The sequence below is a fragment of the Salvia hispanica genome, unplaced genomic scaffold (assembly GCF_023119035.1).
Source record: "Salvia hispanica cultivar TCC Black 2014 unplaced genomic scaffold, UniMelb_Shisp_WGS_1.0 HiC_scaffold_92, whole genome shotgun sequence".
NCBI classification, from domain to species: Eukaryota; Viridiplantae; Streptophyta; class Magnoliopsida; order Lamiales; family Lamiaceae; genus Salvia; species Salvia hispanica.
In genome coordinates this window covers 6,620-19,887 of record NW_025952710.1, presented here as the reverse complement: position 1 = coordinate 19,887, position 13,268 = coordinate 6,620, and the positions used below count along the sequence as shown (strand labels likewise).

Genomic DNA, 13,268 nt, shown 5'->3' with positions numbered 1-13,268 from the left:
CCTTCAAGTGATCACAATGTTGTTACTTGGAGGATCTGAGAGATGCAATTCTCCACTACAGACCTGAACATGCCTTAGTTGAAACATGTTCCATATTTCAACCAGTGCTTGAATGATGAGAGGCAAGATGGATATATGGTGAAGAAATTTGTTTATAACCATGAATGATAAATGATCAGTTAGGAGGCACTAATCCTACGGCCAGAAGTTGGATATATTGCAAATTTAAAAGTCTCCTACGATTTTTAGACCTTTAGAGAAGCATATAATAACATGACAAACCCAAGCAAAATTAAGCCCCAGAAAACTTATGTAGATAGTAAAAAGGTGGCAACATTTCATGTAAACAAGTTGTGGTTATTTACAAGAATATAATTGCTCAGAGATACTCCTATCATCCAAGGTAACATAGGGTATACGCTACCTGAGACGAAATTCAAAGTAATCGGTATGTAATGCAAAAACAAATCAAAGGATCTCACGAGTCACTCTATGTAAATTTAAAGTTGCGATTTGCTAAGGTCATCATAAAACTGTCCTCATGATAGTGCTTGCTGAGGATAACGGAAACTTTAAAAGATAATTCTTCTTCTCCTTGTAATTCCTCTTGTTCCTCGACCATTCTCTTCGCACTTATCACTGATTCTTCACTGCAACGATATATTCTCACAGATTTCAGTGTCGGAATTTCACCAAGTTCCGCAGGGAACTCCTTCAAAGATACCCCGGAAAGACTAAGGTGCTCGAGGTATGGGAAGTGAGAGCTCTCCGTCATCCACCATTTCAAGCCACTACACCAGCCAAGTTCCAAATATTTGAGACTGGGGAACTGGCCTTCCATTGTTTCCCATTTGCCTGTTCTGAAATATCCACCATGCAACTTGAACTTTTGAAGAAGGGGTAATGTACTTAACTTTTCCAATATGTCTTCAATTCTATTTGTAAAAGTTGAAAGAGACAGACTCATAAGACAGTGTGGAAAGGTAAGCTTTTGCAACAAAGCACTCCTAAGATGGCCTTTACAGCTAAGAGATTCAAGCTTTTGCAGGCGTTCGATGTTGTGGAGACAATAGTCATCACCATACTCAATATCATCATCGTCATCAGAATCAATTCCCTCAGGTATGAAGAAAAATAGTCCCAATTTTTTTATATTGGGAATTCTACGAACCATCATCTCATCACACTTGAAATTTCTTACTCCTTTGAGGGTTTGTAGATTCTCCATGATCACAATCTTGTCACTCGGAGGATCTGGGAGATGCAATCCTCCATCGTTGAGCCAGTCACAAATATAGAAATCGACATGCCTAAGTTGAAACATGTTCCAAATTTCAACCGGTGCATTCATGTATTCTGGGGGCTTAGATAAATCCACGAGGTATGGAGAATGAAAAATTAATGTCTGAAGGCTCCAGAGGTGATTGATGGAAGAAGGAAGTTGGGAACCTTCTTTATAACAAACAGCAAGAAACCTCAAATTAACCAACTTGAACAATTCTCTCAGGGAATACTCATGTCCATTTGGATCGGAAAATCTTAAATCGGGCAACAATAGAGATCTTTCATAATCACTTATATAGGAACGGACATGTGGTTTAGATCTCACGGCATCACGGACTTCCTTCTCTGAAGTGCTTCTCCGAATAACTACACGGCGTTGGATAGACACGCCTAGAGGATTATGTTGCCCAACCACATGATAACACCTCTCCTTTTCAGCTTCTCTCAAGCAAAGGTCCCTTAACAAATCATGAATTTTCAAGTACTTCATGTTTCCAGTTCTTCCAAACTCGTGAACAAGAATTAGATTTCTCGCAACCAATTCATCTAAGTACTCTTTAACTATTGTTTCCAAACTTTTGCCATTTACAGGTTTTACAAATCCTTCAGAAACCCATAGCTTGATGAGTGTTGAGACTCGAATTTTACTATCCTCCTCAAACATTCCCATATGTACAAAGCACGGCTTAAGATAAACTGGCAAATGGTTGTAGCTCAACTTCAGTATTTTCAAGCAATGCTTATCATTTTCCAAATTCACTAGTGAATTTATGCTTCCCCTAATAGATTCCCAACATTCCGTGGTTCGTTCCAATTTTTCAAGAAGGCCTCCCATCACAACAATTGATAATGGAAGTCCTCTACAATTCTCCACAATCTTCTTTCCAATTATCTCCAATTGTAAAGGACAACCTTTTCCCCCAAATACAATTTGGCAAAACATATTCCAACTACTTTCTTCATTCAGAAATTTCATTTCAAAACTATAATTGTTATCCAATTGAGATCCCAAATTAGATAGTCTAGTTGTCACAACAATCCGACTACCATTACTATTGTCGGGAAAATAGAGTTGTATCTTCTCCCACGCTTCAATACTCCACATATCATCCAACACAATTAGATACCTTCTATTTGATAAACATTTGTGGAGTGAAAGCCCTATTTCATCTTCTCTCTTTTCGCTCAACATTTGTTTATCGGCTTGGAATAGAATTTCACAAAAAAGTTCTTTTGTGTTATATTGTTGAGAAATTGTAACCCAAGCGCATATATCAAAATGGTGAGTAATAGATGGATGTGCATAAACATGTTCGGCAAGAGTGGTCTTACCAATTCCTCCCATTCCTATGAGTGGGATGACTTGTCGACCAGGTTTTCCGTAAATGAGCTTCTCCATGAGTTGAATCATTACATCATCAAAGCAAACCATGGTTGTGTTGTTCATCCTAGAGAAAGAAGATGGCGAAGAGTTGTTCCTTAACATTAAGGAACCAGCAACTACTGAGACTTGTCTCTGCAGCTGATGTTTGATTGCAACGATCTCCATCACTTCTTTCTTGATCAACTCCAGATCTTCTATCAACTTCACCAGACTCTCGTACAAGTCCCTTGAAGTGATTTTCGGGCCATCATTTGTGGGCTCCTTTCGACTACGAAAGCAATTGAAGAATCCAATCCAATCCCTTTTATCTTTAGAGGCAGTTAGAAGAATTTGATCGGCAATGTGAGATTCGATGGCATCTTCAGATGTGTAAACTGCATAAGCGATGCGCATCTCCAAGGGATCTGCTTCATCACCGTCAGCATAAGGAGACTTGTAGCCTTCAAGAAATTCCTGCAAGAACACAACAATATCAGTGAGAGTTTCAACTTGTTTTTTGTCCACAGAAATTGGAAGGGAAGGATGATGCTCGATCTGATCCAAAATCTGCATAAGAGAAACCAGAGCTGCATAAGCAGCCATTTAAAGATATCTCAAGTGAAATGATTCATTTCTTCTTTTAGTAAAATTAACTTTGTTTCTCTTTCTGAATTTATGAAATAATATTAATAGATAGTACGACTTATATTATTAGTAATGTAATCAAACAAGCTCGAATCTAATTAGTCTATGACTAATAGATTTGCATAGTTCATGCAGTTTAGGTATAAGAAATTACATGCATACAACATAATGAAGAATTTCCTTCTTTTGTTTATTCAACTTGAAAGTTGGGATTTGCCAAGCTCAGTAGTTGATCAATCTCATCTTGCTCTTCGTAGTCAAAGTTGTCGAGCCTAACCATAACTTTAAAGGATAGTTCGTCTTCTCCTTGTAATTCCTCTTGTTCCTCTACCATTCTCCTCGCACTCCTTATCGTTGATTCGGTACACTCTTCCAACTCCACATATTTCAGTGTTGGAATTTCACCAAGTTCCGCAGGAATCTCATCCAAATCCATCCAGCTAAGATAAAGCCGCTCGAGACATGGGAAGTGAGAGCTTTCCATCGTCCAGCATTCCAAATTATAACAACATTCCATCCACAAAACTTTGAGACTGAGGAACTGGCCTTCAACTGTTTCCCATTTGCCTGATAAAAAAAATCCACCACACAGCTTCAGCTTTTGAAGAAGGGGCAGTGTACTTACCTTCTCCAATATATCCTCCATTCCATTATCATTGAATGCAAGAGTTAAACTCGAGAGCGCGGAAAGGTAAGCTTTTGCAACAAATCATGCCTAGCAAAGCAGTCAAAGCTAAGAGATTCCAGCTTTTGTAGACGTTCGATGTTGTTAACACAATATTCATCGTCACAAAATTACTCATGGATTTGATTTTGCACTAAAAAGTAAGAAATAGAATAAAAATATTACTACTCCCTCTGGTTCCCATTAAATATGTCATAATATTTCATTACGTGGCATTAAAAAGGCCAAACAAAGACGAGTGGTGAAAAAGAAAGTGTGGAGTTGTTGATATCAATGGGGTCCATCAGTAGCATTGATACTCCCTCCATCCGCGAATAGGAGTCTCGGTTAATAGAGTATCACCTTTCACTAACTCATTTCACTTACATTTATTTAAAACTTATATATATATATACAAGTGAGACTCATATTCTACTAACTTTTTTCCATCCACTTTTCTTAACATTTCTTATCGCCCGTGAATGAGACTCCTAATGGAAGACAGGGAGTATCAATGACATGAGTCATGGCGCATTAATTAATATCCAACAAAAGAATTGAAGTCAGTCTCCCCTTTCATTTCTCTACTACCTGAAAAAAAATTGTATCTTATCTGAAAAATATTATACCAATAGTAAAACTTCCATATCTCAACATGAGCTTCTGAAGAATAGGCAATGTACTTACCTTTTCCAATGAGGCTTCCATTCTTTGATTTCTGATTTCACGAGTTAGAATCCTAAGAGAGTATGGAAAGGTAAGCTTTCGTGAAAAATCATTGCTAAGAGATTCCAGCTTTCTCATGTAAACAGTTGTGGTTATCTACAAGAATTGCTCAGAGATACTCCAACTTGTTTACAAGAATTTACTTAAATACTCCAACATTTCATCCAAGGCTACACGAGACAAAATTCATATTTAAGTAAAATATGAATTCAAAAATTAATACTAGTATATAATGCAAAAACAAATGGACATCTAAATTATTATTGACAATCCTAGTAACGATCTATTTCAACTGTAAAGTTGCGATTTGCTAAGGTTATCAGAAAACCGTTCTCACCGCAGTGCTTTTTGAGGATAACGGAAACATTAAAAGATAATTCTTCTTCTCCTTGTAAATCCTCTTGTTCCTCGACCATTCTCTTTGCACTTATCACTGATTCTTCACTGCAATGATGCATTCTCACGGATTTCAGTGTCGGAATTTCACCAAGTTCTGCAGGGAACTCCATCAAAGATACTTCGTAAAGCCTAAGGTGCTCGAGGCATGGAAAGTGAGAGCTCTCCGTCATCCACCATTCCAAGCCTTTACACAAGCCAAGTTCCAAATATTTGAGACTGGGGAACTGGCCTTCCACTGTTTCCCATTTGCCTGTTGTGAAATATCCACCCTTCAACTTGAGCTTTTGAAGAAGGGGTAATGCACTTGCCTTTTCCAATATGTCTTCCATTCTATTTATATACATCGAAAGAGTCAGACTCTTAAGAGAGTGTGGAAAGGTAAGCTTTTGCAACAAAGCACTCCTACCATAGCCTTCGCAGCTGAGAGATTCAAGCTTTTGCAGACGTTCGATGTTGTGGAGACAATAGTCATCACCATACTCAATATCCTCATCACCACCAGGATAAGATAGTCCCAATTTCCTGATATTGGGAATCCTACGAACCATCATCTCATCACATTTGAAATTCCTTACTCCTTTGAGGGTTTGTAGATTCTCCATGATCACAATCTTGTCACTCGGAGGATCTGGGAGATGCAATCCTCTACCGATGTGCCAGCCATAAACATGGAAATTGACATGCCTAAGTTGGGACATGTTCCAAATTTCAACCGGTGCATTCATATTTGCTTGGGACATAGATAAATCCAAGAATGATACAAGAAGAATTAATGTCTGAAGGCTCCAGAGGATATTGATTGAAGAAGGAAGTTGGGAACCTTCTTCATGATAAACAGCAAGAAACCTCAAATTAATCAACTTGAACAATTCTCTTAGGGAATACTGATGTACTTTTCGATGAAAAAATATGTTGTATGCTTGCAATGTCCTCAACAATCTTAATTTGGGGAACAATTGAACTCTTTCATAATCACTTATACAGGAACGGACATATGGTGTAGATCTCATGGCATCAAGGATTTCCATCTTTGAAGTGCTTCTCGGGATAACTACACGACGTTGGCTAGACATGTCTTGAGGATTATGTTGTCCAACCACATGATAACCCCCTCCTTTTCAGCTTCTCTCAAGCAAAGATCTCTCAACAAGTCATGGATTTTCAAGAACTTCATGCTTCCAGTTCTCCCGAACTCATGAACAAGAATTAGATTTCTCGCAACCAGTTCATCTAAGTACTCTTTAACTATTGTTTCCAAACTTTTGCCATTTACTGGTTTTACAAATCCTTCAGAAACCCATAGCTTGATGAGTGTTGAGACTCGAATTTTACTATCCTCCTCATACATTCCCATATGTACAAAGCACGACTTAAGATAAACTGGCAAATGGTCGTAGCTCAACTTTAGTATTTTCAAGCAATGCTTATCATTTTCCAAATTTGCTAATGAACTCATGCTCCTCGTAATAGATTCCCAACATTCTTTAGTTTGTTCCATTTTTTCCAAAAGACCTCCCATCACAACAATTGATAATGGAAGTCCTCTGCAACTTCTCCACAATCTTCTTTCCAATTTTCTCCAATTCCAAAGGACAATTTTTTTCCCCAAACACAATTTTGCTGAACATATTCCAACTACTTTCTTCATTCATAAATTCCATTTCAAGGCTATAATTGTTATTCAATTGAGATCCCAAATTCGATAGCCTAGTTGTCACCATTATCCTACTACCGTTACCATTGTCAGGAAAATAGAGTTGTATCTTCTCCCATGCCTCAATATTCCACATATCATCCAACACTATTAGATACCTTCTATATGATAAATATTGGTAGAGTGATAGTCCTATTTCATATTCTCTCATTTCACTCAAACTCTGTTTACTAGCTTGAAAAAGAATTTCACCAAGAAGATCTTTTAAGCTAAATTGTTGAGAAATGGTAACCCAAGCACATATATCAAAATGGTCACCTATAAATGGATGTGCATAAACATTTGTGGCAAGAGTAGTCTTACCAATTCCTCCCATTCCTACGATTGGGATGACTTGGCGACCGGGTTGTCCGTAAATGAGCTTCTCCATGAGTTGAGTCATGACATGATCAAAGCCCACCATGGCTGTGTTGTTTGGCCTAGAGAAAGAAGATGTTGAGGAACCACCGGAGACTTGTCTATGATCTTTGAGTGCAACGAACTCCATCACTTCTTCCTTGATTAAATCCATGTCTACTATCACCTTCTGCAAACTCTCACAAAAGCTTGCAGATGCTGAGGAATCAGAAGAGGCTGAGACTTGTATCTCTAGCTGATCTTTGATTGCGATGATCTCCATCATGTCTTTCTTGATCAAATCCAAATCCAAATCCATGTCTTTTCTGAAATACGCCTGAGTCTCTGCATATGTTGAGGAATTAGCAGATGGCGAGAGTACTTGTCCCTGCTGCAGCTGATCTTTAAATGCAAAAATCTCCATCACTTCATTCTTAAGCAAATCCACGTCTTCTATGAAATCCACCACGTCAGTCTTGTGATATGCATACAAATCGTAATCAGCAAATGCCAAGACTTTTCTCTGAAGCTGATCTTTGAAATCCAAAATCTCCATCACTTCATTCTTGATTAAATCCATGTGTTGTATCAACTTTACCACAGTCTTATACAAGTCTGCAGGATCTGAGACTTGTCTTCTCTGCAGATGATATTTGAGTATGAAGATCAAATCCATGTGTTTTTTCACCCTCTTTTCTACCAATTGAATGCCTTGTATCAAATCCTCCAGAGTATCATGCAAGTTTGCTGCAGGTATACCTTCTTTGACTGCAATGACTGAATCCATGTCTTCTATCACGTCCCTCAAAGCCTCGTACAAGACTAAGACATCAGGACGAAGTTGTTTCATAATGTGAGATTCGATGACATCTTCAGCCGCATAAACTGCATCAGCGATGCGCATCTCCAACGGATCTGCCTCATCCCCCTCAGCATAAGGAGACTTATAACCTTCAAGAAATTCCTGCAAAAACATAACGATATGAGTCAGAGATTCAACTTGTTTTTTGTCCATAGAAATCGGAGGGGAAGGATGATGCTCGATCTGATGGATGATCTGCATAAGTGAAACCAGAGCTGCATAAGCGGCCATCTCGATTGGAATAATCTTTTTTTTTAGGATGAAAAAAATTCTGAAAGAGTAAGAAGGAAGAACAGGTGAAAAATGAAAGGGGAGACAAGAGATTGAGTCAAGGTATTGTTTCGATGAATCATTGCCAGCAGATATTATTATTTAACCATGTTTGGTTGTTGAAATGCTTAAACAATTAGCATTACAGTATGTCAACTTGAAAGGTTCAATGTAAGTGGCTTCCACGAAGAAACGTCTCATGTCCTCTCCTTAGAATATTTTGGTCTTATAAACTATTCCCTCCGTCCCAGAAAGTTTGTCACATTTTTTCTATTTCCGTCCGACTTCCTATAAATTTGTTACATTTCACTTTGTATCATTTTTGGTAGTAGTCCGCATATTTCACCAACTCATTCTCACTTTCCATCATGTTTCTTAAAATCCGTGCCCGGTCAAAGTGTGACAAAATTTATCGCGATGGAAGTACTTTTGTAACATCCACAAGAGCATCTGCATAAATAAACTATCTTATCATTATTTATGGACTCAATCTCTTGCTTTTTTTATAGAAGAACGTTAGTGTAACGAGTTTGGAGTTTGGAGTTTGGAGTCCACTTTCTCAAATGGTGTAGACAATTATTCTATGCCTGGTGTGATTTTGAGTTGGTGTTGATTTGATTCTCATTTCCATTTCTAACACTCCCCCTCAAGTTGGGCGGTGGGATCTCCAAAGCTCAGCAAAGAACACTTATAACACTTGTAAAGTTCACAACTTTTGTGAGGATGTCGACCAATTGATGCTCTGATCGAACAAATGGGAACTCCACAACTCCACTCTCGATTTTCTCGTGTCTCGACTTCCACATGTTTAGTTCTGTCATGTTGAACTGGATTCTCTTATATACTAATCGCTGCTTTATTGTCACAAAAAAGTTAGCTCTTTTCTGGATCCCCCTAAACTCTGCTTCGGCACTTGATAGTGCCACCACTTTCTGTTTCTTGCTTCTCCATGTTACCAAGTTACCTTCCACAAAGGTGAAGTATTCTGCAGTTGATTTCCTCTCGACCGAATTACTTGTCCAATCTGCATCAGTATATCCAAACACTCCTCGTTTCTCATTCTTCTTGAACATTACTCCATGTCCGACTGTCTCTTTGAGGTACTTGACTATTCTCAATGCTGTCTCATAATGGTCCTTCTGTGGTCGGTGCATAAACTGGCTTACTACTCCGACAGCATAAGCTATATCCGGTTTGGTATGGGATAAATAGATGAGCTTTCCAACCAGACGTTGGTACCTCCCTTGATCTGTGGATTCTGCTCCCTCGGTAATCTGTAGTCCATGGTTGACTAACATAGGAGTTTCTATTGGCTTGCAGTCCAAGAGCCCGGTCTCTGCCAGAATGTCCAAAGTATACTTCTTCCTGCCTTAGGAAAATACCCCCTTCTGATCTCAACACTTCTATTCCTAGGAAATATTTTAGGTTTCCTAGGTCATTCATTTCAAATTCTTGTAACAGACTCCCTTTGAGACGCTCTATCTCTTCAACATCATCTCCAGTGATGATCATATCGTCGATATAGATGATTAGGCATGTGATTCGATCTCCGCGCCTTTTCAAAAACAATGTGTGATCGGAATTACTCTGCTTAAACCCATTCTTCTTCATAGCTTCTATAGATCTTCCGAACCATATTCTGGGAGATTGCTTCAAACCATATAAAGTTTTTTTTCAGACGACATCCTTCACCCTTCTTGAATCCATCTTTGAAACTAGGAGGTACTTCCATACATACTTCCTTTCTCAACTCGCCATGGAGAAATGCATTGGTGACGTCGAATTGGTGCAAGGGCCAATCTCTATTTGCAGCAACTAATAAAAAAAATACTCGGATTGTGTTCATTTTTGCCACAGGAGAGAAAGTCTCAGAATAATCTATACCATAAGTCTGGGTGTATCCCTTGGTTACTAGTCGTCCTTGTATCTTTCTATAGAACCATCGGGTCGCCTCTTAATTGTGAAGACCCATCGACACCCAACCGTCTTCTTCCCATCTGGTATTTTGCATTTCTCCCAAGTGCCATTTCTCTCCAGTGCCCCCATCTCCTTTAGCATTGCTCCCCTCCAGTGCTTGTGTCTCCAAGCCTCTTCTACCGTGCGAGGAATTTCTTCTTCTTCTTCATATAACGCCGCCTCAAATGCTTTGGCCATTTCAGATATATGCCTTGTTGCAATATTTGCAATTGAGTATCGGGCCTTTGCTCCTCCCAGCCTTTCTGGGCTATACCTCTTAGGTGGCACTCCCCTTGTTGATTACACTGGACGGGTATACTTGCAAATCTCTTCATTCACCTGTTCTTCAATTAAATCACAAATTTCTGGCTCACTCCGAGCCTCTGTTTCTGCCTCAGAACTAATCAGGAATATTGTTAGCAACAGCTTCTGACTCAGGTAAACTTACAGTGGGTATCAGTTGGGGCGGATTTTGAATAGTGCCACATTGAGTCACGGTCTGATGTACGTTTGAGATTTGTTCTGTTGTTCTGACGACTTCTTCAAGTTGTGGCGGCATTGGTGGTGGGCCCAGGGGCCGACTTGGCATTGACCAACTTAGCGAGTCTATGGTATCACTCTCACTCTCCCCCTGACTGCTAAGGTGGTTAAAGAAGTACTCACTCTCAAGGAAATCACAATTCATGGTGGTGATAACCCGATTTGTCTTAAGGTCATAACATCTATATCCCTTTTCATCCACCCATATCCTACGAAAACACACTTGACCGCACATACGGATAGTTTATCTCTCTCATGTTAGGGTATATGGACAAAAACTGAATAACCAAATATTCTGGGCTAATGGGTTAATGGCAAAGGAATTTGAGTATGGGTTGAGAGAGCTTTGAGTGGGGTTTGGAGCTCGGGCCAGAATTTTCAGGGAGTATGGGAATCAACGAGCATGGCACGAGCCATTTCTAAAAGGGTACGGTTTCGTCTTTCGGAGACGCCGTTCTATTCAGGAGTATATGGAAGAAGTTTTTCATAGTGGAATTAACAAATTCCCCCTCCCCCCATTGTCAGACCGCAAGACTTTGATAGTTTTCTGAAATTGGGTTTGTATTTTCTTTAATAAATGAACAAAGTTATCAAAAACCTCACTTTTTTGTTTCAGAAAATATACCCACGTTATATGAGTGCAATCATCCACCAAAATAAGAAAATATCTAAGACCTTGACCCCAATAACTGGTGATGGACCCCACACATCAGAATGAATAAGATCATAAGGTGAACCAACAAGAGTATTATTCAATTTGTAGGAATGTCTATGACTTTTGGCCAATGAACAAGTCTCATAATTTAAATCTAGAGAAAACTTAGGAAAAGTATTTTTAGATAACCCGTGGATGGATGCCCCAATCTGCGATGCCAAAGCCAAGCCTCCCTTTCCGTAGATCCGTGAGTCAGCATAGCGGTCCGGATTGAGCTATCTCATCAACGTAGTAGAGACCGTCCCTCTCAGTGCCACGTCCAATTATCCGCCCTGTTCTATATCCTCTAAAAGACAAAAGTGCGGTTGCATTAGAAGCGTGCAATTTAATTCCTTAGTAACATGGCTTATGGAGAGCAATTTGTGAGATAGGGACGAAATATATAAACAGTTTGACAATGTTAAGGATGGTGAAATTTCCACGGTTCCCGCCCCTTTTACTTCAGTTAACTCCCTACTCGCGGTTTGGATGTAATTTTGTGGTGCATCGTGCATATTAATAATATCTGATGCATCATAGGTCATCGTGTCGGTGGCTCCACAATCAAAAATCAAGTTCTTACTTTTACTGACTGACGATGTACATAAGGCATAGGAATTGGGCAATTTTTTGAGGGGCTGAAAAGAATTTTGACAAAGTATGGGGCTATTTTTGGGTGTTCTGGCTTTCCGGGGTCGGTTTTGAAATATTTGGGTTTTAGGTAGGCGAAATAGAGAGGGATTGTTTGGATGGGGTACTAGGTGGAATTTAAGAGATTTTTTGGGGTCAAAATTCAATTGGGTGGAAGTTGGAGGCTCTAGGATTAAACTCCCTTTACCTATCCCTAACTTACCATCCCACTCCATCTGCGTCGCCTCCGTCGAAGATGAAGCCTTCTCTGTTGAAATTCCGACCAAGGCATTTCCGGTCCTTGTACCCTCGCCCACCGGTTATAGCCTGCCGCCTTGGACGGTAGCAGCTCCTCCTGAGTTGCCTCCGATGGTGGCGACGGCTTCTCCTCTGTTTCGTGCGACTGCGACCGCCGCTTTTCCTCCCCTGTGCGGCGGGGGCGGTTTGCCGGTACGTTCTTCCCACCACTCTGGGAAGCCCACCAGTTCGAAACATGTTTCTTTTGTGTGTTTTTTCCGGCCACAGTGGGAGCAGACCAACTTGAGCTTGTCTTCCTCAGTTCGCCTATTCCAGTTTCCGCCACCTCTGCCTCCTCCGCCGCCCTGGTAATTCTGTCGCTGGTTTCCCGGTAGGCGTCGGGCAGCCAATCCGGCACCTATTCCGTGCGAGGCCTCATTCTCGTTGGTATTTCCCTGTCAAAGGACGAACAATCGGGCCTCTTCTTGTCAGAGTGAGGCGTACACCGCTTCTACTGAGGGAAGTGGGTCATTCCTCAATATTTCCCTCTTTATAGTTTCATATTGGTCATTCAACGCACTCATGAATTGATATAATCTCTGTTCTTGTACATCTTGATCGTACATTTTGATATCTCTCGAATCGATCATCCGATTTGGTTTCTTCTGATCTATGGACACCCATAGGTCTTTGAGGTTAGCCCTGACAATCTCATGTTTTCATTGGTTTAATTGGCTTGTTGAAGTACTAAATGTCGAGTTTTCACTCGAGATTGTCTAATCCTAGCCATTTATTCTATCCTTTGAGGATTTATTGTTTGTTAAGTGTTTTAGGCAAAAACAGATGAAAAGAAGGTGAAAATCCGGGTGTGGAAGCTTAGAGGGCAGCGAAGCCTCTATAAACACCACCCGGCTGGGTGAATTTCCAGTTCAAAAACTTTACCCGGCC

The 13,268-nt window shown here is 40.0% G+C and overlaps 3 protein-coding genes across 3 annotated transcripts; all 3 read right to left on the bottom strand.

The window, feature by feature from the left end:
- Nucleotides 1-490: 490 nt before the first annotated feature.
- On the bottom strand, nucleotides 491-3,250 carry LOC125200345 (putative late blight resistance protein homolog R1B-14). The gene has a single exon (XM_048098003.1). The coding sequence runs from the start codon at nucleotides 3,248-3,250 to the stop codon at nucleotides 491-493; it is 2,760 nt and encodes a 919-aa protein (XP_047953960.1).
- Nucleotides 3,251-4,219: 969 nt separating this feature from the next.
- On the bottom strand, nucleotides 4,220-8,264 carry LOC125200346 (putative late blight resistance protein homolog R1C-3). Its single transcript, XM_048098004.1, has 2 exons — nucleotides 4,644-8,264; nucleotides 4,220-4,547 (listed from the first exon to the last, which is right to left on the bottom strand). The coding sequence occupies exon 1, from the start codon at nucleotides 8,222-8,224 to the stop codon at nucleotides 6,566-6,568; it is 1,659 nt and encodes a 552-aa protein (XP_047953961.1). The 5' UTR covers nucleotides 8,225-8,264; the 3' UTR covers nucleotides 4,220-4,547; nucleotides 4,644-6,565.
- Nucleotides 4,955-5,806, bottom strand: LOC125200344 (putative late blight resistance protein homolog R1A-3). Its single transcript, XM_048098002.1, has one exon. It carries the CDS (start codon nucleotides 5,804-5,806, stop codon nucleotides 4,955-4,957), a length of 852 nt encoding a protein of 283 aa, XP_047953959.1.
- Nucleotides 8,265-13,268: the final 5,004 nt, after the last annotated feature.